The 24,671-nt window shown below is 43.8% G+C and overlaps 2 protein-coding genes across 5 annotated transcripts; both read right to left on the bottom strand.

The window, feature by feature from the left end:
* Window positions 1-6,772: 6,772 nt before the first annotated feature.
* Window positions 6,773-10,602, bottom strand: LOC127138919 (uncharacterized). The gene is made up of 2 exons (XM_051076678.1): window positions 8,069-10,602; window positions 6,773-7,173 (listed from the first exon to the last, which is right to left on the bottom strand). The coding sequence occupies exons 1-2, from the start codon at window positions 10,600-10,602 to the stop codon at window positions 6,777-6,779; spliced, it is 2,931 nt and encodes a 976-aa protein (XP_050932635.1). The 3' UTR covers window positions 6,773-6,776.
* LOC108877112 (uncharacterized) lies at window positions 9,908-24,417 on the bottom strand. 4 transcript variants are annotated; one of them, XM_051076674.1, is made up of 6 exons: window positions 24,259-24,417; window positions 22,295-22,395; window positions 21,400-21,468; window positions 16,672-16,919; window positions 16,053-16,160; window positions 9,908-14,553 (listed from the first exon to the last, which is right to left on the bottom strand). In XM_051076674.1, exons 2-6 carry the CDS (start codon window positions 22,325-22,327, stop codon window positions 11,547-11,549), a joined length of 3,465 nt encoding a protein of 1,154 aa, XP_050932631.1. In that variant the 5' UTR covers window positions 22,328-22,395; window positions 24,259-24,417; the 3' UTR covers window positions 9,908-11,546. The 4 variants fall into 4 exon arrangements, with proteins under 4 accessions (XP_050932631.1, XP_050932632.1, XP_050932633.1 ...); XM_051076675.1 differs by having other exon boundaries at window positions 22,295-22,385; window positions 24,259-24,411; XM_051076676.1 differs by having other exon boundaries at window positions 22,295-22,449; window positions 24,259-24,398.
* Window positions 24,418-24,671: the final 254 nt, after the last annotated feature.

Genomic DNA, 24,671 nt, shown 5'->3' with positions numbered 1-24,671 from the left:
TGTAGTGTATAAAATGCAGTGCTTTATGTTTGGCTCCCTCTACAGTCTCAAATAAAAGAAAGAGGGTGCTCTTAACACAATCACAAATGAAGTAGCTGGGGAGGAGTGGATGTGTTTGGTGGTTTTTAGGGGAATCCACAAAAACAAAAGAGTCAAGACACTCCTCACTTCTTAGCTGCCAGGGACTGTTTTCACAATAGAAAACATGTGTAAAAAATGTGTGGGAGTCACTGAAGGATTAATCATTTTGAATAATTATTTATTTTAAAAAGGAAGGTAGCTTTGTTTTTTTTACAGAGGGATCTCATTATTACTGCTCATAACTCTCAATGAAACATTCAGGAAAATGCACATAAAATATGTTTGGTTTTAGATAACTGTCATTATCACATGGTGAAGGAAGCAAATTTTTAATTGGAGGAGGCAGGCTCAAGACTTTGGGCTGTTTTTACCTGCACATACATTGGCATAGACACATATCTGTGTGTCTGCAGGCAAGCAGGGCAATCTGTGACATCCAATCAGAATATTCAGTCCATGTTACGGTATTGGGACTCCACTCCTCTTCACTGCTATCTAATAGCCTCTCAGATATAAATAATATATCAACACTATGCTTGCCAAGCCCTCTCAAAATTCTGGTCTACTCTGAGCAAGCGAGGTGGTTGGAAAGCCAAACAGCATCAAGTTATCGGCAAATGTGTATAATTTTACACAGAAAACAATAGTGTCTTTTTCAATTCAATATTGATGTACACAGTGAGATACATGGGGTCTGTGTGTCTCCCTGTGTTCATTCATATATGCACCAGGTGACTGCAGCATTCAGACAGCAGAGTGCAGACACAGGCTGGCAGTGAAAAATGAACACTGGACTCTGCAAAGAGAAAACACCCTCTGCTGGTTGTACATAACACTGCACTGCGAAAGTGGCTGAGTCATTCCCTCCTATAAAATAAAGTCTGTGAAATAAATTGTAAAGCCAAGAAGTACTGCAGAGGACTGTTTAGTATAATAAGTGGATAATCTGTGCTGATGGCAAAATAATGAGGCACATTTAAGTGTAATCAGCATCAGAGTTATGAATGAAAACCATTGTGTTTTGGGCTGAAACATTAGCTGTGTACTATCAACTAGGGTGCTCCACAAGCAGTTTAATTGGCAAGAAATGAGCCATAATACGTCAAGTGGTTGTGATAGGGCAGATTGTGCCATTTGTGAAAAAGACTGGTGTGTAAGTGCTCTACTTTATACTCAAACAAAATCTACATAAACATTTAATCCTAATGCATTTGCTATATCTACCATTAACCAGCCACAATTACACAGTATACATTTGAGTTTCCATGACCACTAAGTTCATACATTAACAAATCCTGTTTGCTTTGACTTCATGTGGTAGACATACATAGCAATGCTAATCTGTAATTTTGTGAGTGGGATAATAGGAAGGGTCGCTGGTGAGACAGTTGCTCTGGATTGCACTGTGGCAATTCACAATTCCTTATTAGGAACAGTTTAACATATAAAGAAATATGCTTACTTACTCTCTTGTCAAGCGTTAGATGACAAGTCTGATACCACTCTCATGCCAAATGTGAAGGGTTTCCAGTCTTTATGCTAAGCTAAGCTAACCACCTGCCTGTCCCAGCTACATATTTACTGTGTACTCATGAGAGAGGTATCAATCTTGTCATGTAACTCTCAGCAAGACTAAAGATTAAACTATTCCTTTAAGTTAGAACATTAAACAGCATGGCTGACTACATTCCTGGTAGTTTCTCTCTCTGTTTGGGAGCTTGGAGAATCTACACCTACAAGATTCAGTGTGCCAGATGTCGATTTAATGCTGTAATTTGACCTGAACTGGGGTGGAAAGGATAAGGACATGGCTTCTTTTCATTAAGGAGGCTAAAAGGACTACTGTCAGCCCAAATCTACTACAGACAAATCTCCTTTAAGGCATTACAAGTGAGGCAGAATACATATCCTCATTACATTTTTGAAGATAAATGATGAGTGCGTCATAGTGAAATGGGAAACAATATATCAAACAAGTTTGAGAGCAGGGACACCATTTAGGTTCATACCTTATTGGGGGGTGGCGGGGTGCAGAAGCAGGGTAGTGGTCCTCACACTGGTAAGGAGAAGGTGCAGGAGGGGAGGCAGGGGCTGGAGGTGGAGGAGGAGGAGGAAAGCAGGGGGATGCAGGTGGGGTTGGTAGAACTTCAGCTGCGTGCCTCTCTGGGGGTGTGGGAGGAGGAGTGGGGAACTCTGCGCTGTCGTGGAGGTGAGGAGGGGACGCAGGCAGGAAGTGGTGTTCGGAAGTAGGAGGTAGGGGGGAGGCAGGGGGACGGTCACCTCTCTCTGCCTGCTCAGTAAGGGAGGGCCTGGAGGGGAGGGAATGCAAAACATCAACAGATAGACCGAAACAAGGCAGCCAAGTACAGCGACTTGGAAAGCCCTATTGAGGGTGCACTCCATTTCCCACAATACAAATGAACCATGAAGGCAACTTACCCCAAATCAGAAAAAGATGGAGCACTCAGCTCTGTGCCTAAACCTAGGAGTGACTTGAAAAATAAAATGCTCACTTCGACCATCCTAAGAAGGCTTTGTCACTGAAATTACATGAAACTGAAAATGTAACTTCACTCTTTAGTCCCCTCACATGATAGTCCATGTTTCCCTTGCTTGCTCTACTTGCCCTCTGCAGTGAAGTAGCCTGTCTAAGGGTGTCGGGCTCTGTCATCATTGGCCACCTGGTGGAGGGGATTTGGCCCTGATTCAGGCCAGTCTTATCAGGAGTGGTAGGCTCTCTAATCTGACAGGCAATGCGATGGACACCCATGCAGCTGTTCCCCACTTGGGGCATGCCTCATGTTTAGCTCTAAAAATACCTCAGCAGCCTCTTCTGCAGAACAGAGCCTCAACAATCCCTCAGTCAACTAAAGCACATTTACAGTACTCGAGCATCAAGTCGACTGTCTGCTGAGCTGCACTTTCCAAATGTCTCTTCCAGCTCATTTCAGACTGAAACTGAGCTCTGTTATTCTCTGCTGCTCCCTCTCCAGTAAAAGTCAGAACTTAATAACATTTAATGAGGGTGTGTGCTTTTCTTAAGGGCGTTACAAGTTACAGTTTACATCTAACACAGGTCTGGTTCTCATCATTCCATTATAAAAGTACAGAATTTTTAATTGATAGACGATGGTTGTGTGAAGAGGAAACATCCCAAAGTATCATACATGAATTTTTATTTGGTCCCATTCTTCTCATTACAAATCCGGAGTGAGTGAGTTAAACCACCAGGCCAGAGCTATACATATGTCAGCATCTGCGGCCAACTTGGCACATGCAGCCTGGAAATAGAAACAACCAAGTCACAACATGGTCTGAGCAAACTGTCATAAGACTCACTGCTGCCTCCAAAGATGGACAAAAACAAGCTAAGAGAGAAGAGACAACTGGCAGAAAAGAAGATCACCCTGGACACTGGGGAAGTGTGGAGTATTTACTGGTTCAGTAGCTTTTATGTGGAGATAATGTCAGCTGACTCTTAGCGTAACAGCTGAAGCTTTCCGACCTGCTTCCAGATATGATGTGTATGAACTAACAGAGACTTTCTTACCATAACAGGATGAATGCAACAAGTTATACTGAGCACATGTGCTCTTTTTCAGCAACATACCTCTTCACATCAGTGTAGTCTTACTGTTGGAATGAACACCTGGAGGCTATCCAACTCAGATTTTTACTGTTGGTAGTTCATAAGTGTGCAGGGCATTACTTAAGAGCACCTCATGAGGAGCTTGTGAGTAAGCGAATCCAGATTTTACAGGGCCAGTCCAAAAATACAGAGTAGTAATTTTCTATCATGGTACAGATAAGAAACCTGATTCTCGAACCTTCACTTGCATGACTGAGTATTAAGTAAACAAAAGGGACTTTGTCTGTTCTGTGTTCAAGATATACACATGCACACTTAGTGTAATCTACAGGAAACAGCTGGTAGGGTGTTTAATGATAAACAGAAAGCTGTAAAGAAAACCAGCTGAAGGTACTGAGAAGTGTTTTTTTTTATATATATATAACTGCTGTAATGATGGGAGGACCATTTTTGTCTTGCAGCCAGCAGCTTGCTCATACTGTCCTGACACACACACTGTACTGTGTTCAGGAACACACTGTATATATTACAAACACAGACATCATAAATAATCCACTAATTTGTTTCTGCAACTACTGAGATTAAATTATCATTTAAAGGAAGTTTAGTGTGGTTAAATAAATGACAGACGTGAGATTATCCACTTCACTTGTGCCAGAAAAGGCATATGAAACTACAATCACCATGGCAACTGGTCTATTTACAGTACAGTGTGGGCAATAGCACATCCTACTTCATTTTTACTCCAAAAATGGATGAGAAATATCCTACATACCTAAATAAAGAGTCATCAACAGTCATTCCCATACTGCTTCATTAGTAAAAATGTCTTTAAAAAGGATTATTTTTAATTAAAACTAGCTGTGTAATATTTAAAAATTTATTTTTTCATAGCACATTTATACCATATGTCATACAGCAAGTCAGCCTGTGGCCCTTTACATTTCCTGTTAGGCCCAAAACCATTTAACAATTCACATCCTCATTTTAAAAGTCCACAATACCTACTAGATTTTGTAAAAATTCAGACAGTAATTAAACGTTAGTTTTACTGCTACTGAGATTTCTTGCCAACTGTCAGGGGAGGGGAGCACAACATGCTCTAACCTGTTACATTTTTGTTTAAAGAGCACTGCTTATTTCGCAACTTTGTTCCTCCTTTTCCGCCTTCTGTCCCTCCGTCTTTATATCTGTCCCTCCCCTCTGCCCATCTGGTGAGGTCAGCGCAGGCAGAGCGTAATTAGCACCAGTTACCTACAGACCATCTGCTGCATCCACCTGGAGGGATTTAAACACAAACACCTACAGTAGAGACACACACAGAAAAAAAACAGGGCAGCTACTTCTTGCCAACTCACCCAGATTTCAGCCATGGAGGAATCCATCACACAACTTCAGAGGTAACTACAGTAAGTGATGGAAATGACTTCTGTTGAGTGCCTGCTGCAACACCAGGGCCAATAACTGTACGTCCCAGTCCCTCTCTCCTCTGTCTGTGACTCTGACTTACTGTCATACACACACGCTGCAGCACATGCTCAAGTATTTCTCTTGAACTCTGGCTTTTGTTCCACTCTGTCTGGTCTGTGCAAATGACTTCAGTGGGGCTGAGTGCCTGCCCAAATTCCTCCCACTACAGGCTTCACTTCACAAAGCCGCACAGACTGAGCAGGACTGACAGCTAGGACAGCCTCTGGGGGCGGGGAAAGAACCACATGTACACACACACACACACACACACCACACCACACACACACACACACACACACACACACATTGACCATGCAGTCACATTTCTGTCTCTGCCACATGTATGCAAGTGTAACTTTATCTATTGATGAAACCTACAGTAGAAATAGCACTGTCACTCCTCCTCTCTCCTACTCTGAACAAACCTTTATGTCCCCAACAGCAGTGATGGGACAAGTGTTGTGACTGACAGGCAACAAGTGCTACTCTGCCATGTGGGATGGCTCCTGGGTATGCAGCAAATGACATTAGAGAGTCAGGAGAGACTCACTCTACTTTCACAACACATCCTTAGATGCACAATGAACACTCTAGTGACATACTAAGTTTTTCCGTCAAAGAATGACATATATGGAAAGTTAGTAAAGCTAGAGCTGTTAAAATGCTTAAATAAATACTGAATGGCCATATGGAGGTCGAACTGAACCACACACTGTTTTACTATGTGCATTTAACTAGTCAGGAGTTTTAACAACATAAAGGGTTCACTACCATTACAGCGGCCATAACAAATCTGTGAGGCTCCTTCTCATTCGTCCAATCAGACACCGTTAAACCACTGCAGACAGCAACAACCTACCAGACGCCCTCGAGGTGTCTGAAAGGCAAACAAAGCCACCGAGGGGACTCTGTAAGCACATGGAAATCCATTTTAAATATGTGTCAGGCAGGGCAGTGTGTGAGCTGCTGAGCTGTAAAGCACATGCCCCCCCTGAGATTCCCCCGTTTTACAAATAAGTTAGCTACAGTAAAATGTCTCTGATGGATCTCTGTGATGGAAATGATATGATAGGTTTTAGGAAACTATCAGGTCTAAAAGGTCATATACAAATCATTCAAATGTCTGGTTTCCTGTTGGAGAACCAGTCAACCACAAAATTACCGGTCCCCCTGTAAACCGTTCTTGATGGTTAAAAGGCTATAATCCCCTGATTTTAGTTGATTGAGGATTAAAAGGACATGTTTTTTAATCCAGACTCTGACTGAGATCTAAGAGAGAACTGATCCTTGGCAGCAGCTTCATAAAGAAACATTACTTTATTCATAAAGGTAAGGTAGGCTGGAAAGTGTAGATATAAAATCATAACCTTGGCCAAAAGATAATAACAAATGATCATTCAGTTTCATGAAATGAGTGGAAGATTCACCAACATTTTATAGAGAGACTCACCTGTCTTGTAGGTCTTCAGCAGGATCCTGGATTGTTTCTGTAACTGCAGTTTCCTCAGTCTGTGCTTTAAATGGCTCCTCAGGTGGGCACTCTACAGGTTTTTCCACTACCTCCTTTGGCAGCTCACTGATCAGCTTCTTCTCTGGTTCTAGTGGCTCTGTTGTCACCTTTGGAGGTTCTGGTTCTTCATTTTTTTTTGGTTCTGGGAACTCTTCTGTGCTTTTTGCTGGTTCTAGTAGCTGTGCTGGCTCTTCTACTTTTTCTGAAGAAGTTACTGGCTCCCCTCTGGGCTTCTGGAAGTTCTTCTGGAGGCTCTTCTTCTGCCTTGGTTGGTTGTATTTTTGTGCTCTGTGTTGGTTTGGAAAACTCTACTGTGCGCTGTGTTGGTTCTGGGAGCTCTGCTGACTTTTTTAAAGGTTCAGGAAGATCCACTGGCTTTTTCACAGGAGTTGGAGGTGGGATCTCCGCTGTCTTCTCTGCTGCCTGCTCCGGTGATGGGATCTCCTCCTGTCTCAAAGAAGTAGCTACCTCCTCAGTCGGAGTAAGAAACTCAAGTTGAGGAGACTCCAGAGATGGGAGGGGTCTGGAAAAACAATAGAGAAGAGGGGGTTGGGGGATTTGTTGTTTAGTTTACAGCATGTGCACAAGGAATGACTGACAAATGACACTGTTTGTGTAGCTATGGGGGCTTGTTTCCCTACAAGAGGGTGTGTGTGTGCATGTGCAGAAGCACTGTAGGTACGTGTGTGTGTGTGTTTGTGTTGTTGTTGCATTGTGTTAAGGAGTGTGTTTTGTGTGAGAAAAGGCTCATTCTTGCCCTGGAGAGCTGGGACGATGTCACAGCTGATGTCATCCTTTGAATATAAAGAGCTGCATTACTTCCATTAGACTTCAACAGGCACAGTCATCTGACCCGGGCCCGAGTCAATACAAAGTGCAGCTCTGTGTTTACCTCCTCATTCATATTCATTGTCACACTGCTCTCTGTAATATCACTCCAAACAAGCCCTGAACATGGTGTTACTGGAATGCTAAGTTGAAAAAAACTACAGAAATCCTTGAATACATAACAACTGGTAAACAGGCTGAACATTACAGATTTACACCCCATGGAAATATTAATAAAAATGAAGCCATTCATCTACCCAATTCATTATTCCTTAGTCGTGGCTCTGACTGTTGTGGCTGGTGACACAAAAATGGAAAAACAGACTATGTATGTTCCTCTCTCTATGTGATGTACTTGAGCAGATGATATGTGACAGCACACTAACACGCTACTTTGTGAAACACACTAAGGGGTGGGGCCATGATGACCTCCACTAACCTTTTAGACGCACATATGCAAGGCATTTATTTGTCATTATCATAGTGACATTTGTGTGTGTGTGTGCGTGTGCTCTTCTAATCTCCAATTCTTAAGGCATTTTGTTCATATAATACCACTACATATACTTCAAACACAGGCTTGTGTTTACCTTGTGGTCTCCACTGTGTTCACTTGTTCACTCTGAGACTGGGATGCAGCTTCTTTTAGAGCTTTTATCCAGTTTGTATCTGGTTCTTGGGCTGTGAGTCTTGGAGCAGGACTCTCTGACACATCAGCAGACTGAGCCTTCACAGACAGTTGTTCAACAGGAGAGATGCGGGCTGGAGCTTCATCGTGTGATTTCCATTCACAACGGGAAGCAGCACCAATGGGGTTTACCACAATATTATCTAGGGGCTTTGATAATGACACCTGATCATGTAGCTTCTCTAGCTCATTGGGGGTTTCAAGATGGAGTGATGCAAAATCTTCTGGGCACTTTGATGAAACAACCGTTGGGTCTGTGATAACATCAGGAGTTATTTTATCTGTTATATCATTGTCATTTTCTGTTGCCTTTGAGAGAGCAATGCCTCCCTCATCAGAATGACAATCAGCGGTCTCTGTGCTGCTGTGTGACACCCCACTTTCACAGGGGTCTGAAGTTTTAACTGATTCTGAGCCACTGTCTTTAGCTTCCAGAGTTTGATTTACAACCCCCCGTTTCTCTGTTGCTTCACTGTTTATCACTTTTATCTCATTTTGTCCCTTCCCCTGGCTACTAGTTTTCTCTTCATCCAAAGCTGCTTTATCTTCCCCTGTGATCTCCTCTACATCAGGGCCTTTTATGGGTGTTTGTACTACTGGGCTGCTTTGTGTGGCTGAGGTTTTATTGGAGCTTTGTAGCTCAAGAGGCAGAAATTCACACTCCTCAGTTTCACCACTGTTACTTTTCACAGCCATGGCAGCACTAAAATCCTTTTCGACAGTTTCTGGTTGCCCAACAGAATCTGGCAGGGCGCTGAATATTTTTGTGTGAATTTCTTCAGCCTGGTTTGCACTTGAAATAACTTCTGTATGAATGTCTTGACTATCTGTGCTAACCTTTGATGAAACAGAGATTTGGAAAGGTGAAATCTCATGTCCCTGTGACGCAGACTCAACAGATACAGCAGTGTTTGCTGAGGTCTCAAGTTTTCCATGTTGGTCTTGACGTGCACCTGATAGTTTGCTTTTTTGTTGACCTTTACCGCTCATACCACTCTCAAACTCAGTGCCTAGCATCAAATCTGCATTTGAACCAACCCCCCCTAGCCCAGGGCTTTTATTCTCATCCATCGCCTGTCCTCTTTCACTAACATCAGAGCAAGTTGTTACTATCACTATGTCAGCTGAGGCATTTCTCTCAGCAGCCTTTCCACTCTGATTTAAGTCGTTGCCGATGTGAGATGGCACATAAATCTTGTCAACCCCTTTCGCAGCTTGTGCTCCCTCTCCGTCTCTTTTCTCTACACCTATCATTCGTTCACTGCCTCTGCTGTCATCACGTGTCGACTCATCCCTGCTTCCTGACTGACACAAACTCCCAACAGAGCCGTCTCCTTTGTCTGCCCCCACTTGTACCCCTGGAACCAGTGTTTGGGCCTGACTGTTAGTCTTTTCTACCCCCTCTAGACAGCCACCTGACAATTCCTCTGTGGGATGTCTGGATCCCAGACGCTGCTGCTGTTGCTCCTGTTGCTGAGCAAAACAGCTTGGATCTGGTGAGGACAGTGATTGGCCAAGAGCTGCACTCAAATCTGGTGCCGTGTCCCTGTCAGCGCTGCGTTCCAGAGTTGCTGTCGGAGTTTGGCGCAAACTCTGATCATAAACAGTCTGAGGTTCACTGCCAGACTCTACTTCAGTGCATAGCATGTCCTCAGATGACCCTGCAGGTCTCTTGGGGGATAAGGAAGACGTCTCTGTCTCACTTTCAGATGCAATTCCTCTCTTCATTTCTCTCTCCTCCTTTATATCCCTTATTGGCACTTCACTCTTTTGAACTTTATGTTTATGTGATGACTGCAGGTCTCCAGTTTCCCCTACAGCCTCTTTATCTGGTCCATTACTCTGTTGTGGTGATGTGCTTGTCTTTCCTGTCTGCAGCTTGCTGCTGATTGCTGTTTCCTTTTGATTATCCACTGTTGCTTCTCCGACTTGTTTCTCATTCTCTTGAAACAACATGGAGGTCTGATCTGCCATTTTGTGTTTCTCTTTCATATTGTCCTTCTTAATTTCATCATAAGCCTCGTTGGTGGGTAGGTCAGAGCTGAGTGGGCAGCTAACATTTATGAGGCCATCGCTAATGGATGCTTCAGAAATAACAGGTTTAATGGTAATAGAATCTGGCTCAGTTTGAGATAGAGAAATTATATTATCAGATTCATCCTTTGCCAGTGTGCCCACTGCACCAGGAGGCTGAATTGGAAGAGACAGATTCTCCTCTTGTGAAAATGAAATATTTACATTATTAATCGAAGAATTCTCAACCCCAGCATCAGACTCTGTGGCATAATGTCGCTCTTGCAGTTTTGGCCAAGTCTCATCTGCTTTAACACTGACATCAACAGGCTCAAGATCCTGTGCTGAAGACTTCTGTGTCACTTCCCTGCTCTTGATGCCATTCACCTCTCCAGGGACTTTGGTGCTGTCACCTATCAGCATTGCGCTTATCTGTATGCTCAGGAAGAGAGATATCACAGTCAGTAATGAACTCCAGGTGACTCAACATTGGGCCAGGAGGCTGCAGTACAAAAGCAGGATTACGGGCACATTGCTCGATAACAGGAATTGACTGGTCAGAGGCTGTTTCTTCTGAAGTCACTGATTCATCCTTTGTCAGATCAGCAGAGTGAATTGTGGACTTACGCCCTTCACTATCTTTCATGGGATCTGTGGTATCTAATCCACAAGGAGGTGTTTGATCTAATTGGGTGGGAAGCTGATAACTGGGATCGCTAGGCATTGCCTGAAAAGTTGCTGTGCAGGTCAAGGTGACAGTTTCAGGTTCTGAAGAGGGGTCAAGGTCAGAGGAAAGCTGTCCAACAGGCAACTCAGTGGAGACATCATTTAAAGGCTTGCAGGTAACATCATCAGCTGGAAGCACGGAACGTGAAGAGAGAGGATGTTGATTACCTTCTTTTTCTTCAAGAATAGCAGCATCACTTACTAAAGGTGACTCCTGAGGCTGGTCCAGCTTGACTGAGCCTGTAGACTCAGCATGCAACTTATTTGGCTCCTTCTCTCCATCCTTTGACAAACACAGATTTATAGGACCCTTCACTGATTCCGCCTCCTCTTGCTTCATCACCTTTGCTGACACCTGTTCAACTGTTACAGGATCAGCCTTAGAGATGGCATTTCCTGCTGTTTGTAAAAGGTCAAAACATTCCTCATTACCAGTTTGATTCTTCTCTGTATGACATGGAAGCTGTTTTGTGCAGGCCTCGGTCACCAACTGTAAATCCACAGTGTTTGTCACCAAGCTGTCGTTACGTGATTGATCTATGGCATTGTTCTCCTTGGTATCTTTACTCTCCAAGTCTCCTTTATCCAACTGGGTATCTTTCTGTGGCTTTGAAAAGTCATCTGAGCTCTGTTTTGCTGGTTCATCCATGGAAGGAGCTGCATTTGTTGGGATTTCTGGTCCTCTTCAAGCTGAGGAAGTCTGGGAAGATGTAGCTGGCCTCAACAACAGGATGATGCAAACTCTCATGTACGGTCAGCGGGGGTAAAGAGGCGCAGTCCATCACCGGCACCGACATGTTCCTGAGATCCACAGAGGAACAGTCCTCTTGTTTCACAGTGTCTGCAAAGTGAACTCTGTTGTTGCTTCCACTACTGCCACATACATACACACCCACTCCAGACATTGCAGGGCTACCACTATTGCTCTGGGCCTGGGTTTGGACTTGGAACTCAGCTGCACTTTCGGTTGTCCTGGCTTCTGTTGTGCTACTTTCAGGCTGGACCTGTTGATTGCTGCTCGCTTGACGCTTGACTGGGATTTGTTGTGAAGTAGTCAAAGGCTGAGGTTTGATTAAAGACAGCAAGACTTGGCCGTAGTTTCTCTCTGTCTCTGTGATGGATGACTCCTCGCAAGTGCGTCCCAAAGACGGTACTTCCTCAGAAATCAAATTCTGTGTAAGATCAGCTCTTACCCCTCCATTTGTATTGCTGGAGCTCTGCTCAGGGTGAATGGGGAGAGGTGAAATTGCTGCGCCGTGCTGCTTCTGGCAGGGGTGAGAGAGACGGTCCTGTTCAGTGCAGATGCTCTCGGTGATGGTAGAAATCGGCTCACTCCAGCTCTGTGACTTCAGCTGTGACTCGGCAACATCGGTGGGCGGACACGTCTCAGTCTCAGCTGATGACACCCCACTAGCAGAGCCTTCTGGCTGGCTGAATGAACTGTGCTCTCTAGCCAGCCCTGCTTTCTCTCCCACCTCCTCTCCTCCTCCTCTTCCTCCTCCCCCTCCTCCTCCCTCTCCCGCTCCCTCCAATCCCACAGCACTGTGAGCCTGACAATCAAGACCAGTGAGTAGCCCAAGGGGAGAAATATTGATATAGGTTTCTATCCGGAGTGGATCCTTTTCTCTGTCTCCCTCTTCAGCTGGTGAGGTCTCTGCATCTGCACTGTGAACGGTTGCCTCTCTCGGTCCCTTCACTTCAGTCTCAGCCGAGTTGTGTGGCATTTTGCTGCTGCAGCTTTTCTCAGACGGAGCCTGTCCCTCTTTGGCTGAGAATGCAAGTGAGCATTTTCCTTGTGAACAGATTAATGAGAGCTGAGGAAGGCTGTCCAGGAGTCCTCCTCTCTCTCCGTCTGCAGAGCAGAGGCACTTTTCTATTCCTCCCAAATCCCTCTCTCCTACTGCTTCCTCACTCTCTGCAATTGCTACAGTGGCTACTCTTTCCAGTGAATCACACCTCACGCTTTCTCCCTCTCCGTTGCTTTCTATCACTTCTGGCATCGTGGGTGTTGTCCGTGGCAACGCAGCAACCACCACTAAAGCCTCTTCAAGGGCACTCTCCACGCAACTCTCTCCCACACAAGTTTGGCTGTTGGTGAGTGGGCCCTGATTCTCCTGTGTGAGTATTGCTGCTTCTGTGGTAACTATAGCCTCCTGTGTTTGTGCATCTGATCTCTTATCAGGAGAAGCAAATGGATTGATGGCTGTAGTTTGGACATTTGTCATGGGTATATTTTGGTTATTGATGACATCCCCAGTTACATGTTGCCTCCGCTGTGGGCTCTCATCTGACCTCTGATTCATGCCACATGGGGCATCTGTATGGTTGTGGTTATCAGACTGATGAGAAAGAGCCTGGTTGGACGCAGGTGAACAGGCCAAGCCAGTAAGATGATCCTGCCTGCTATGAGAGGATGACAGTGGGGGGTTGGAGCTGGGCTTTCCCGTGGGACTCAGCTGCTGCTTGTAATCAAACCCATTATCAGGCTGTTCCTCACAAATCACAGTTTGAGCATCTGCCTGTGATACTGATTGTACATTTGCCTCTGAATCTGCGTAAATGCCTGCGTTCATGAGTGACTCAGCCTGTAAATCATTTTCAGATTGTACTACCATCTTTGCTTTCTGCTCAGTCTCTGCATTCTTCTCTGTCTTTTTCTTTTTCCTTTGTTTCTTCTTTTCCTTCCTCTTTGCCTCTTTGTCCTGCTCATCCTGTCTGTCACTCACTGAATTCGTCTGTTTGTCTGTTTTCAACACTGATTGATTCTGCCTGCCTGTTCCAGGCTGTGCTTTTGACTGCAACTCTGATGCTTCTTTATCCTCTAAATGAGGATTACTGCACCCTAATATTTCATTAACTGAATCATCTTTCTTTTCAGTTTCACCTATACAAACATTAATACTGCACTCATCACTATGATTTTCTTTCTTTATATCTGCAGTCTCTGTTATTGCCTCTTTGCCTCTGTCTGTAATCACGGTTTTACAATCTAGACTGCCATTTTCCTCAATGGCCACATTAGAATAAACATTCAGATTGTCTCTCTGCTCAGTGAATGCAACATCTTTGAGGGTTTCTTTAAATGAATCTGTCTTTGTTTCCATTTCTAATTGTGTATGCGGGGGTGTTTCCTTCTGCTCATCTATCTCTGTTTCTTTTTCTGGCTTAATCTCTGGACATTCATTCGGTCTCTGTGTTGTGCTTATTTCACTCCCCGTCTCCACTGCTCTGGCACTATTCTCAGTACCCAGTATGTAATCCCTGAAACTAAACACAAGTGTATCCTTCTGACTGTTTGCTGCCTCACTGTTTCCGTGTGTACTCTTGTTTCCATGGCCCCCGTTGCTATGTCCTGGCTGGACTATGATTGGAGGCAGGGATGATGACTCACTGGACTTATTAACCATCACATCTCCAGTTTTCTTTCCTACATCATGCACCGCCTCATGCGTGGTGCTGTGTTGCTCCGTGGGACTAAGTATGCCCAGTGAGGCCATTTGCTCTTCACATTCCTGGAAGGCCTCTTGGAGCTCCCAGTCTATGAGCGTGGAGGGGGGAAGGGTCAGGGGTCGAACACCCGGGTAAGGTGTGGTAGCAGACCGAGACGAGGGTGGGACATCTGTGAGAAGTGGGTCACTGTCATGAGGCCTGAGACGAGGGCAGGGTGACAGAGTTAAGGAGTTAGGACTGGCAGGAAGACAGCTGGTCATTCCACGATGCCACAGAGCAGAAGCCCATGCTCAGACACTGCACTCTGAGCTGATATGCACACACAACTGTACTCGGGATGCCTATTCTGAGATGTGCATTGCGCTACAAGAAATAATACCAGCTGTTTCTAACCATATGGTTGTTAACGAACATGCAGGTCTGTTCATACACACCCAAACACATGGTTTATTTAGGCAAGCCATCCAGTGCACTGCAATTTTAAACATTTATTAAGTCCTCAGCAACAAGCCTTCAAATATAATTTTCCTATTTTGATGTGCCTGAATTTCTAATTGTACCAAAAGCTTAACAACAAAAAGTATTGTTTAATTTAAATACTCTGACTAGTTAATGATGTGTTGGAACTATTAAGTGTTTTTAAATTCTAATACACTAATATAATGTAAAAGATGAAGACAATTAAATTGTTACAAGAACTGTGTTACATAAATAATTATATTTCCTTCATACCCTTAAGAGGGAGCAAAAACATTACACATGCTCATATACAAATACTGCCTGCCTCATAAATCAGATATCAAAGCAGTGACACTCCCCAAAGTGCACAGCAGCATTATGATGTTTGAGTGCTCGGAATAAATGCCTTTCACAATCAGGCTAGCTTTTTCCCTTGTGATGAGTCACTGTCTAAGCCATTAGCCTGCATTACAGGAAAATGGTATGGGGTCATCTTAATGTTTAAGTAGCATTACATGTATAGATCATTATTCAGGTATAAGATAACCTCACATGTCTGCTCCATAAAAGCTGGCCTGCCACTCAGGCCTGTATCTACTTCACTTGGCACTCCCTCCTAAAGGGCGGAGCAGCAAAATACATGAAACTGCTTACAGCAGGCAAGTTTTGCTCTGCAGCTAGCTGTCATATCTACCTGAGGTGGAAAATAACAAGTGCTTCTCATAGTACTGCATTTAAATTTGCAGTGTTTGCCTTAAAAAGCAGGAGTTGTATCTTTCTTATTTGTCTGTAGGGGAATTCTAATCTGTCCAGTAGAAGTTTTGATAATACACAACAGCAGAGTAATAATTATTACATTACTGCAATGAGTCAGGATGTCAAAACACATTCAAGCTTTAAACAAATTAGTGCAATTAACCTCCACACTCAGTCAAATCTGAATGCCAGGCAACACTTGAGGCAGATCATAAAGTGAGTCTGCAGATAATTCACCCAAGCATGAAACAAAACAAATGACCACGCCTCAAGCCATGTCTGCTTAGACAGACAACACCCAAACTGCCATATCCATCACACTCAAGTATAAGTTAGAAACACTCAGTCATCTTGTCTTTTTTTTTTTTTTTTTTTTGCTCCACTCCATGCTCCCTGGTTTTAATCTTTGGGGCTCCCACAGCACTCCCACAGCACACACACGACACCCCACTGTCCACCATCATGCTAAGTCTATGTGGTACCTTGTATCTAGAACCACCAGTGGTTGACTGACTTCCATGTGATGCTGCAGGCCCACCAGCAGGGGGTTCACCTGCTCACATTTCCTCTCACCTGAGCTTGTCTGTATTCTGCACATACATTCACACATGCAACAGATCAATATCAGATTAGCCTCCACCTTGACTGAGTTATTGGTGCAAATCTGTACCTGTACAGTCATGAATCAAACTATTCACATCAGGAGTAACCAAAACTCTTCTAACTGCAGCAGAAAATAGTGGGTTCATATTGGACCTCATTTCTCCTAATAAGTAGCTGGCTGGGAAAATTGGTCATCAGGGCTACACAGTGACAGTAAATATACTGTGTATCTAACATAGAGAATCCAAAAAAACACACTAGTTTTACTTTCCCCAGTGTATTTTTTTTCAGGAAGCAGATGAGGAATGCAAACAACTGTAGTAATTTACATGATTCAGACTTCCTCAGAACTGTAGCAGCCACCAAAAGCAAGGCAAACTCGTCTTTCTTCTCTCTGTGATATCAAGTCACAGCTCAAGTAACATTATGAGAGAAACTGTGATAGTCATTATTGCGTATGCATGCATGTGGGTGTGTGTGTGTAACCCCACAGCTCACCCTAGCGAGGACTCCCAGATGTTGAGCTCACTGCTGAAGTCTAGACTGGGCAGCAGGTCATGGGGAAACTCAAGCTCCTCCTTGTCCTCTTGGTCTCCAGCTGCACCTCTGCTCTCCTCCACTCCGGAGACGACTGGGATGTCTGGGAGCACTGGTTGAGACGGCAGATTCTGCTGGCTGCTGGTCGAGGCTTCAGTCAGCAGCGCTCTGCTGTCCCCCTGGGTCAAACTCTCAGCGTGAGCTTCAGCCTGTGGGACAGTGGAACACAACCACAGTGAACTACATGCTGGAGTCTCTGCTGTACTATGTATGATAGAGTGTGTATTCAAACAGGCTTGAGCATGTTGAGGGCAAACATGGGAGCACTGACAGATTTAATGCCCAAAGCCAAACATCATGAACAAATAACTCCACCCATGTGTTAAACTATTAATTGTTGTTTGTATGGCAATCCATGGGTCTAATATACAGACTGGAGTATGCCCCTTCCACTCAAACACCTCATCTTGTCTCTCAACTAGTTCCTAGTATACTATTACTCAAATTAAAGGACTATTTCCAGCACTATAGAATATATGCCCAGCTCTTATCTCTGCAGTTTTGTTTGCACTTCATTCCTGAGCATCACATAACTACTATTCTGAATGAAAAAAGCAGCTGATTATATCAACTGTTTGGTGTTTTCCTCCTTAACACCTCGCAAGGGCATCTGCTGTAATGTTCCCTCCCACAGGGAGTCAAAACATTTTTACCCATAATCATTACAGACAAACCAGTCCTACTGGACGGTGACAAGCATAATCACACATGTGGTTTAATAATTACTTAGAGCACACATTTTCAGTCATTTAATTCTTTCCTTTATCTTGAGTAAATGATTAAGATGTCCCTTGATCTCAGCCAGCCGCTTTCATTAACAACCTGTAAAGAACAAAACGTGACTTCTTCTATCTTGAAATCTCATCTGGAACACACCAACAGAGTTCAGCCACACACCACAACACTTGGCTGTGGCATCATGTTGCAGCAACACTGCCTTCACAACACACATCATTCAATCATGAACCCACTATGTGATGGAATTTCTCCTGCATAGACTGCCTCAGTTTATAGATGGAAAGTTTTACCTCATTTCACCCACTCAGATATAAAATGAGGTGCACAGGTGCAGGCAAACACATCTGCACATGTACAGACACATACAAACATGCAGATATAACTCACATTTAACATTCAGTACATCTGGAACATGTGTGTATGAGCTGCTTCTTTCTGAGAGAACCTGTTTTAGTGAATAAGGGTGAGAGTTGATTTGACAGTGTGAGTACAGGAGGATGTAGCATGGCTGTGGTAATGCTGTCCATTGAGAGTCTGCTGAGATTCAGAATTGAATCCATTCATTCATTATTTATGAATCAGTAGTAGAGAACATGGCTGCTCACAAGCAGAGGTGACTATCATGAGAAGTACAAATGAAGATGATTAAATCACTTCTTTAAAACACTTTTTTGGAGACAAATATATGTACATTTAGCTTTTAACTGCTATTTTCTAACTTAAGTACATTCATTTTACATCAATTTACATACATTTTCAAGCCAAATCTGCATCACACTGATTAAATTAACAATCAAATGATGTGATTCTTCCTGAGGACAGACTACAAAATGCCCCCTCTTGCTCTAGTTTCACCTCAGTGGTGTATTTACTGGATGCAGTTACTGGAGGCTAACAAATAAAGCTCTGTGTGTAGACATTCTGAGTCACTGGCCTCACCTGTGTCACCACTACAAAGAGCTTGCTTTGTGTGACACATTCAACACAGATGGAGGATCTTGTTGCTTTTATCCCAAACATGAATGTTGCTCACATAAACATCAGAAAAATAAATCTTATAATAATAATAAAAATAATAATAATAAAACAAATCTTGACTGTGCTAGGCCTTTAAGACTGATTTTACAAAGATGTTGGCCAATTACTGTACGTGTAGCCTCTCTCTTCACATCTGTGTATGCAGAGCTCAAGCACCATATTAGGTTATTTTTAAAGGTACTATTTTAGAATTCTCTGAGACATCACAGAGAGAAAGAAAGTGAACCTAAAAAAGCGCTTCTGCAGGTAAGAATTCACTCTGAATGCCTGTGATCTCCCTCCTGCTGTTATTTTCTCTATTAATGTAACACAACCAGATTAAAAAAAACTGAATACCTCTCAGCCTTAACAGTCACGTATGCAGAGATGAACACAGTTTTAACATAAGATGGCTGTATGTTGACGTATTTTGGGTTTCCTGTTTCCTGCCTGAACTCTCTCACCTTGTCAGAGTGGAAACTGTGAACATATAATGCCTACAACAAACTAGGCTCAACTCAGAAAAGTTGATGAGAAACGGCACCAGCAAGCAAACCAAGCCCAAGTTTACAGCTGACACCCATTCACCATATTATTGGCTCTTTAAAAGGTCATTAGAGGGGTCATTGTATAAAACACGTTGAAGCTTAGTGAGGTGGAAAAGCTCAGGCCTTGTTTCAGTTAGTCTGACCCCCACACAGAAAGCTCCGTCTGTTATTAATTAACCCACAGGAACAAAACAGAAAGCAAGATGAGGTTGCCTGGAAACTGCTACTTGTCCAACAGTCAGTAAGTAACACTTACTGTTAATTGAATGTGTCAGTGTCCAAGTGCTAACAAAACTTTAATGCTTTACACATGACTGTTGTAAACACAGAGGAGACAGTGCTAAACAGGAACAGGCCCTCACATTAACAGAAACATTAAACACATTCAGCTTGTCCTCTCTCTCTAGCCAGTGTAAAATAATACACATCTCTCCTTTGCTTACACAGCCTTTAAGTTTCATCCCACCATCTCTGTGTTGCACTTACCCAGCAGTGTGCTCCACTGTGCTGAAGGTGACTCTACAGTGCAGTGCAGATCCTCTGCTACCCTTCTACTTTGCTCAGTGTACAGTCAGCCTCTGTAGGGCTCTGTGTTGTGAAGGGGGCAGACGACGACACAAACATGCTGCAACACATGCTGCTGACGCTCCCTCTCCTCTCCTGTACTGACTCAGCTAACTTCCTCCTCCTCCTCCTCCTCCTCCTCCTTCTCCACAGTCCTGTCCTGTCCTCTGTTGCTGCCGCTCCCCTGTTAAATTTCCATGAGCCTCCTCTGTTTTTTGCAGTGTGTGTGTGTGTGAGTGTGTAGAGTCTAGAAACACTACACTACCACGCACTGACAAACACAGTGCTTGCTGCTGAGACTGACTGCCTTGACTGGGCTGGCCACAGGGAAGTGCTGACAATTCTCCTCCCCCCCTCCCCTGTATACTCTTTCCACTCAGCCCTCTCTCTCTATCTCCTCCTCCTCCTCTATCTCCCGTCCCTCTTTTCTTTCTTCAGTCCTTCTCTATCCACCTCTGCTCCAGCTTCCTCCTCCCCCACCTTCCCTTGCTGCCGTGTATTCTGAATGGTTGCACTGACTGACTGACAGTGCCTCTGCAGGTGAATGCTGGGAATTAGGCCAAGGGTCGGACCTGCGGTGACCCCCTCTGAGAGGATCAGGTTACACTCCAAGGAGCTTTGGTTACATGCACACAGAGACACACAACATCCTCCTGCACCACACAAGCTCCCTCCTCATCCAACTTTGACCTCTCTGTGTTGCTAAGGCGTTACATCATTACTGTCTTCATCAGTACACATGAACCTGACAGTCCCCACTCACTTAACTGGCTCTCAGACACAAACATAACCTTTATGTTTAAATGTCTCCTGTGGCTGACTTTCACAGGATGTTAAGCTGACCACAATATTAGCATTATCCTCTGTGGAACGTACATAAAACACAACCAGGTCATAAGACCAGACAACGGTCGTAAAGAGTGTCGCATTATGTTCAAGGGAATAAACCACATCTAACTGGCTGACCACAGCACACCTCCACACAGTCATACAAATGTGTCGCCTGATGGGATAATGATAAACCTGGAAGTTATACGATGTTTGAAATCTGTTCATCTTGACTGTAAATCAGTCTGCAAAGTAAACTTACGAACACACTTTCTGATTCTGGGTTTAAAAATACCAACAGCAAGCAGGGAGGAAACGTTGGTATTTTAACTGCACTATTGAGCACTATAACAAAATCTGTTTCATGTGAAAGCTTGTCTGCAGAGTGAGCTCAGGGTCTGCATCCAACTACTTGAACTCACTCATGCGGGCTTAAGCTTCTTCTCGGCCACTGTGTTCCTGCAAGGAACTTCGTGTGACACTGCCATCCCTGCACACAAGGAACTCACAGTCCAAACTGTTCTCGTTTATGATTCCCCGGTAGTGAGACGAGCTCCCAAATGCTATCAGAGCGTCCTTCTCTATCTTCAAGAATCTCTTGAATCTCATGTAGAGACCCCTCTCCTAACACCTCTAACATGCTGACATGCCAAACTAGCACTTCCGGTGCATTTCTTTAATTTACCTCCGTGCACTTTGCCAAATTTAACAGATGATTTAATCCAAGGTTTCCTACTACACTAAAGCTTTAGTGATGTCCCTCACCTGAAAGTCGCTTTGCATAAAAGCGTCGCCAAATGAGTAAATGTAAATGTTTTGTGAGAACATGCGTTGAATATTTTATCGACCAGTACACACAAGATAATACTCTCTCGGGATTGCACTCTCTCTCCTCTCTCTCACACACACACACACACACGCACAGATATTGTACCTGTAGGGAGTAATTTTGATTTTCCTGTGGTGGAAATAGAACAACATTCTCTGGAGCGCCCTCTTCTGGCTGTAACGGGGAATGAAAGAGTTCAACAAGAGATGTTTAAGGTAAGTACTTATTGTACAGTATACTGCTGTAGTGGTATGCACTAATGCACTGAAAACGAATCACCACTGTCTTTTTTGTTTGTTTGTTTGTTTGTTTGTTTGTTTGTTTGTTTGAGGCAAAAGTAACAATGTTCACTCTCACAGTCACATCAAGTGAGCTCCAGTGTGCAGGGTTTGTAAAGTCTATAGCTCATGAGACAAATGTTTACGTTAATCCTATTAGGATAATCCTGCATTCCACTGCTGGAGCTCCAGTCACATGTAGAAATTACTGTTTTTCTATAGTTGTCTTTTGTAATTATTGCCATAACAAAAGGCTCCTAAAATAAGTTTACTGCATACCTCTACATGCAAATTGGAGGCATACATAATGGCTTTCCAACCATCATTGATGATCAGTGATGGATTTTATAAGCTGCAAGAAAGCAAGCTTGGAAGTATCAGCATGTGTAGCAGTAAACATAGATCATGGCAAATCTTGTGAGTCGTGGCATAAATGTCTAATGTTGAGCTCTGTCTACACAGGTTAACCACAGCATAGAACAAGCCTTGTTATCTAAATGCTTATTAGACAAGCCTCAATTAAGCATAGGAATGTACACAAAGTCTACAGCACCATGGACATCCCCTGTATTTTACTGCAGCCAACGGTTTGTAATCATACCAGTAGTGTTAGTTTTGTTAGTCGTCCGTGCACGAAAGAGTTCAAGGCATGTACATTATAGTAGCACAGGGGGCAGCAAGTAGCAATCCCAGCCATCCAGTGCCAGCAAGCTTGGCCTTACCAACACCTCAGTTGTGCTGTTCTCGTTCCCCATGGCTCAACCAGCTGCAGGGCCACGACTGCCCAAACCAACGGCCCCTCACATCAGCTGGCTGAAAGACACTAGCACAAAAGGACCATCAGCATTCAGCCATTCCCAGGTTTAACAGAAAGAGGCTGAGAGAGAAGGACAGAGTGAACAGAGGAGCTGTATCCCCTTAGTAGTCACAGTAGACTCATGCTCCACAGGATTAAAGATCTTTGGTATGAGGTTTACATAGCAGGGAGAGAGAATAGTAAGTGTGTGTTGTCTGAGAGATTAGGGACCTGTGATGCAAGACCTCCCCCCCAGCACCAAACTGCCTCTGCAGGTGTGGGTTTAAAAGCAGGAATCACAGCATCTCCACTGACAGAATGACTCTCATGTCATTATAAAAGTAGATTACTTTAAGGGCATGTCAGACAAATGGAACTCCTTCTGCAACAAATTACCATGACCAGCAGCCCCCCTCTGGTCTAAATGACCTAAAATGAGAATATCTACACAGCCGCCTGTCATTTTGTGCTTGTATATGTGATGTGAATGAGTGACTGTTGCATAGTGACACAGTGACTGAGGCTGGGTAATCCTGTAAGGTAATCCTCATGGGTTAAATGACAGATTGTGGCAGATCGACAGATGACAGATCTCTTGGCTTCAAGCAGCATTCAGTCTGTTTTTAAACACGAGGGCAGATCGAGGCAATTAAAATGATCCAGGAGCTTTCTCTAATCCTATTTGTCAGCTCCATGTAAGCATGACATTTTACAAAGACACTGTAAAGACATTTGAATTATTTGAGGAAAAGCAGCTTTTAACAATGGGCTGACTTTATATCATATAAATATAATATCATACATTCATAACCCTATCTCTCTGATATGAACATTCCTTTATTGTATGTATTGTAGCTGAGCAGTAAGCATACAGAGCAATAGAGAGGCTGTTTGTGCATTCCTCATATGACTGTAGGGACTGTGTTTAGTCAGAAAGCACTGACCTGAATATGTAAGACTTTATAAATAGAGATCTACCCTCTACCCACTGCTGTTAGACTTTATTCCAGTCTTGTGCACAATTTGTCATTCACACTTCATTGCCAAACAAATGTAGAGGCTGTTAAGTCCAGTCAAAAACATTTAAAAAATGAATTATTGTCTTTAGATTGTGAGGGCTTTCAGTGATAATGCCATGAGGAAATAAGAAAGATTATCTGTATTTCCTCCTTGTTTTCTGTGCTGTGGCAACTCATCTCTCATGCCTGCCTGTTTGCTATTTGTGTGAATGGGGTGTAATTTCACCCTGTACACTGTGGACGAGCGTGCACTTTAACTGGCAGCGGTGTTTCGGGGCTTTCTGGCAGTAGCTGAAAACACTGGGGGAAATCATATGATTAGACTGCTGCCAGGTCTCTTCTCACCTCATCATCAGCCTGTCCATCACTCAACAAGAGCCATCTTTTAAGCTCTTTGGTTTGGATGGGCACTGTTATGTCTTTGCTTAGACACCTACAGCATGAGGTTACTATTTCCTGGCCTGTACCTGACCCCTCCACTGGCACGAAAACCCAACAGGAACGCAACCTCCAAACTAAACCGAGTGCTGTGTTTCTAATGTAATTTAGATAATATACATACTGTAATTCAGGAAGGTAAGACGCCGAGAAAAACTGGTGAACATACAGTGTAGTAGATGAAGCTGTTATTTAAACCATGTCAATCTACCTGACCTAGGCAGGTGTAATAAATACACTGAAATCACCACTCTACATCAAATAAAATGTTAGTAAAAGCAAAACACTTTCCACACAAGCTTTAACAGTCCCCACCTATTACCCTTTTACCCTCCACTTTCATATATTGACTTTTAAATCTGAAGCACTACTCTATATAAACCAGACAAACAATCCAAAATCTGACCAATCTTGCAACTCATAAACTACTCACCACAGCAAAACAGAGACTTTTCCGCACTGTCTGCCTCAAGCTTTTGTCAAACCCCTCCAGTCTGTTTACTGTTGGACTCAAGGCCAATGTTTGTTTCTGTCCTCTCTTCTGAGGAGCCCCGGTCTCTCAGTTGCTATTTTTATTGCATGTCGAGTGGGAGGAGAGGACGGAGGGTGGACACAGGACAGGAACAGAAGTGGGGGACAGGACTGAGGGGAGGAGAGCGAACTGGAGCTGGGGAAGCCATGTCTGTTTTTTAGGGTGGTAGTGGTGGTGGGAGGTGGGGGGCACCTGCTCTGACAGGCTCAGGAGGCCTGTCAGTCAGCTGGAGGGGACACGAGTTCTACGGCAAAACTGTAAACAAACAGGCACGTTAGACAGACAGGAGGACGAGGTGTCGGGACTCCTGGCTC

This window comes from Lates calcarifer, linkage group LG16_LG22 (assembly GCF_001640805.2).
Source record: "Lates calcarifer isolate ASB-BC8 linkage group LG16_LG22, TLL_Latcal_v3, whole genome shotgun sequence".
NCBI lineage: Eukaryota > Metazoa > Chordata > Actinopteri > Centropomidae > Lates > Lates calcarifer.
Note: the sequence above shows the minus strand (reverse complement) of the source record. Positions and strands in the feature narration are given on the sequence as shown.

Bases quoted from the DNA above. Each gene is read 5' to 3' on its own strand.
- LOC127138919 (XM_051076678.1), bottom strand. From the start codon at position 10,602: ATGCTGATAGGTGACAGCACCAAAGTCCCTGGAGAGGTGAATGGCATC. The intron at 7,174-8,068 runs GTAAACACAAGC...TTGTTTTTCCAG, and splicing joins AACACAGTGGAGACCACAAG to ACCCCTCCCATCTCTGGAGT.
- LOC108877112 (XM_051076674.1), bottom strand. From the start codon at position 22,327: ATGGGGAACGAGAACAGCACAACTGAGGTGTTG. The intron at 21,469-22,294 runs GTAAGGCCAAGC...TCCCCGTTACAG, and splicing joins ACAGCACAACTGAGGTGTTG to CCAGAAGAGGGCGCTCCAGA. The intron at 16,920-21,399 runs GTACAATATCTG...ACTGTCCCACAG, and splicing joins ATCAAAATTACTCCCTACAG to GCTGAAGCTCACGCTGAGAG.